The 3,618-nt window shown below is 51.7% G+C and overlaps 1 protein-coding gene across 1 annotated transcript; it reads left to right on the forward strand.

Annotated features, from left to right (window-relative positions):
• The first annotated feature begins 41 nt into the window (after positions 1–41).
• On the forward strand, positions 42–3,483 carry LOC108229729 (transmembrane protein 198-B). Its single transcript, XM_017405403.3, has 4 exons — positions 42–381; positions 939–1,520; positions 1,735–1,931; positions 2,001–3,483. The coding sequence occupies exons 1-4, from the start codon at positions 225–227 to the stop codon at positions 2,151–2,153; spliced, it is 1,089 nt and encodes a 362-aa protein (XP_017260892.1). The 5' UTR covers positions 42–224; the 3' UTR covers positions 2,154–3,483.
• Positions 3,484–3,618: the final 135 nt, after the last annotated feature.

Raw genomic sequence — 3,618 nt, forward strand, 5'->3', positions numbered from 1 at the left:
AAATATTGATTTGTCTCTGCCTGAGCAGCAGACTGTAACAGTCCAACATGAATCATGTTTTAATCTTTTATTTTATAAGATTCAGGGAGTTTTTAGACTTGACCTTTAACCTCCATCCTGTCCATCCTGTTTTCCTCTAACTCCAGGTGAAACCGTACACCTGAGGATCACTCTGTAACGTCCCTCCCAATCAGCTCCTCCCCTCCTGTGCCCCCTCCGTTGCTATGACGACCACCCTGGAGACGATGATGCTGCCTCCGGACCAGGAGCTGAGCCCCGGGCGGCTGGACGCCTGCGAGGACGCCGGCGGGCGCTACAAGGTGGTCCCATCGGTGGTCTGCTCCATGTGCTGCCTCTTCGGAATCATCTACTGCTTCTTCGGTGAGTCAGCGATTCTGAGTCAGCGATGCCGAGTCATCGATGCCGAGTCAGTGATTCTGAGTAATTGATGCCGAGTAATTGATGCCGAGTCATCAATGCCGAGTCATCGATGCCGAGTCATCGTTCACACTATTCTTTTCCTCTTTGTGTTCTTGTAGCTGTTCATAAATCGAAACGTTCGGCTCATTCAGAAGATGGCTGCTGGGACTTCTGAAAATATTTATCGTTATTGACAAAAAAACTATTAAAATACACCCAGATGTTTTTAAATCCTTTTAAAATCTGTTTTAACTTACTTCCACTAACACTAGTCCTGCTAATCCTAGTAATGCTAAGATTCCGACTGCTAATGCTAAATTTATCAAAGCTCATTTTCATTCAAAGATAACGTTCTACTAGATGAAAGTTACCTTTTGACAACTTTGATCCTTTAGCCAGCCATTTGCTACTTGTAGCTTTAAGCTAGCCCTTTGGTGAGTACAGGCGAGGAGCCCGGCAGCGCCCGGCGGCGCCCAGCGTTCACCCTCTCACCTCTCCCTCTGCATGTGTCCTCTCAGGTTACCGCTGCTTCAAGGCGGTCATGTTCCTGACGGGCCTGATGTTCGGCTCCGTCGTCATCTTCGTGCTCTGCTACAAGGAGCGCGTCCTGGACACCCAGCTGAGCGCCGAGGCCTCGGTGGGCGTCGGCCTGGGCATCGGGACGCTCTGCGGCCTGGTCACCATGCTGGTCCGCAGCGTGGGCCTCTTCATGGTGGGCCTGCTGCTGGGCCTGCTGGTGGGCGTGGCCACCCTGGTGGGCATGGCGGAGCTGTCCGAGGACCCGTCGCGCTCCGTCTGGGTGCCCCTGGGCGTGCTGCTGGGCCTGGGCATGCTGTTCGCCGTGCTGACCCTGCAGTGGCAGCGCCTCTTCACCACGCTGTCCACGGCGGTGTTCGGCGCCGCCGTCATCACCGTGGCCTTGGACTACTTTGTGGAACTCTTTGCCCTGGTGCTGTACATTTACGAGCGGATCAAGGTGGAACCGGGGAAGCCCGTGTGCTGGATGACCTGGGTGGTGCTGGGAGTGTGGCCCTCCCTCACCCTGCTGGGGGTCATCGTTCAGTGGAAGGTGACGGCTGAGGGATACTCCCACACCAAAGGTCAGGAAGTGACTTATTTCTGAGTCCTCTTTAGATGGAGTTGAAAACTGTCAGATTGTCTCTTAGAAGCTCAGAGTTAAATGTGAGCAGATCTGTTTCCTTAAAGGTCACCACAGAAATCCAGCTTTAGTTCTGTAGAATAACAGACGGGTCCAGACTGACGGACTCTCTGAATGTTTTACTGCCAGCTCTAATCTTCCTCTGACCCCTGCAGTCATCATCAGCCGCCAGCAGAGGAGGATGCAGGTGATGCGCATCCGGCAGCGGGACGACCGCTATCGCAACAAGAAGAAGAAAAAGCAGCAGCATGGCTCCGCCCACCACAACCAGGCCAAGCAGCTCCACGCCGAGCCTGCCTACCGTCGCAAGCCCAACCCCATCCGCCGCTACGACACGGACGTCCTGTCGCCGGTAAGTGTGTCCGCTCGGAGGCTCCGATGTTTGTGTGCAGAGCCTGAGTCTGAACTTTGTGCTTCGCAGAGCTACATCCAGAGTTTCCGGGAGCGGCAGGTCCAGGAGCAGCCCTTTGCGGGCCGCCTGGTGGGAGGCTCCCACGCCGTGGTGGAGATGGGGTACGACTGCGGCTACACCACGCCCCTCACCGGAGCAGCCGGACCTCCTCTCAGGGCCTGAGCGCCGAACAACGTTTGGGTCGGAGAAATCAGGAGCTCATCTCGACTCTTTTCACTCCTTCAGCGCACACACCCTGCAGACCCAGCTCAGGTTCTAACACAGATCATCTGTCCCCGCAGAAAAAGACATGTTTAATGTCAGGGGCAGCCCCCCGTCCCCCTTGGTGCTGGACAGACGTCCACGTGGACCTGCTGTTAGACGTCCAGGCTCACCTGAATCCGACTCTTTCCTTCTGCCTGGTAGGAAAACCTGAACTAAAGCTGCCGAGGTTCAGTTTGGTGCTGATGTTGGGTCACCAGGCGGGTCAGGTTCTGGTTTTAGAGGACTTTCGTCTCTCCCTCTCAGCAGCTGGTTACAGACACAAAACTGCAGGAAAAGACGCTCATTTTCATTTGGATTCCCAAAGAACTGGTTCTGATGACATGCAGGTTTATGGACCGGGTTTTAGTCCCCAGGAGTCTCAATTATGTCTCAGTTTGATCCCATTTAAAACATGTTGAAAAGTCCAGAAACATCAGAGCTGCTGAGGTTTTCCTCCATGTTTGAAACTAAAATAATTTCCACTTGTTTCCATAAGGCAGAAACTTTTATTTCTAATGTTTTTCAATTTTTATTCTAAAATCTGATGATGAACTGAGGATAAGGTTACAGCAGGAAAGAGTTTCTGTGAAAAAAATCTATTATTGATTCTAAAATAACAATAAAGACACATCTGAAGGTGGGCGGGGCCTGATCAGGGAGCGGACCAATCAGAAAAGACTTGAGCTGATCTGTTCACAAACTGTCCTCCTCTCTAAAACTGATTGTTTGTGTTTATAGTTGAAGTTTCTCACCTGCTGCCAGGGGAGGCGGGCGATCATGTAACTGCCTGTCTGTTTGTCTCATGAACCACTGGTTGTGTTTTAATGAAAGTAAACCCAACTCAAGATGGCTGCCACAGCCAAGCTGTCTCAGTCCGTGTGATAAATCACAGACTGAGTGCTCATCGATCCCGGCGGGTGACAAGCATTCATCTGAAGTTACTGAGCCCCTTCAGAACCGGATTGGGCCGAGGTGCCAATGTAAACGGGCCTGATGAAACCTGGAGTGACTCTGGTTTACGTCGTCTTCAGTGGACATGTGAACACTTCCTGTCTTACCTGGTTTTCGGAGGTGGGTTTTTCTTTCCCGTGCATGATCACCCGCTCATCGCCGTGAGCGTTGTACAGAAACACCTGACCTTGGTTCGGACTTTAAAGGAACTCAGACTGGATGGATTTATTTATTTTATGTCATCTTTTTCAAACCAACTGATTATTAAAGCATGAGTTCCTGACGGGCCTGAACACGACCCAAGTGTGAGAGTGGTTTTTACACAATCCTTCTCTTCTTCTTCACAAATACCTCAGGGTGTTCGCTGTTAACTTCCTCTGCTTTCCTTTCATTGATGTGCTCAGCGCCCCCTAAAGGAGCCGCAGAGCAATGA

The sequence above is a fragment of the Kryptolebias marmoratus genome, unplaced genomic scaffold (assembly GCF_001649575.2).
Source record: "Kryptolebias marmoratus isolate JLee-2015 unplaced genomic scaffold, ASM164957v2 Scaffold81, whole genome shotgun sequence".
Taxonomy (NCBI): domain Eukaryota; kingdom Metazoa; phylum Chordata; class Actinopteri; order Cyprinodontiformes; family Rivulidae; genus Kryptolebias; species Kryptolebias marmoratus.

Coding starts and splice junctions, on each gene's coding strand:
- LOC108229729 (XM_017405403.3), top strand. CDS start 225: ATGACGACCACCCTGGAGACGATGATGCTGCCTCCGGACCAGGAGCTG. Junction 1,521..1,734: donor GGGATACTCCCACACCAAAG/GTCAGGAAGTGA, acceptor TGACCCCTGCAG/TCATCATCAGCCGCCAGCAG. Junction 1,932..2,000: donor ACACGGACGTCCTGTCGCCG/GTAAGTGTGTCC, acceptor TGTGCTTCGCAG/AGCTACATCCAGAGTTTCCG.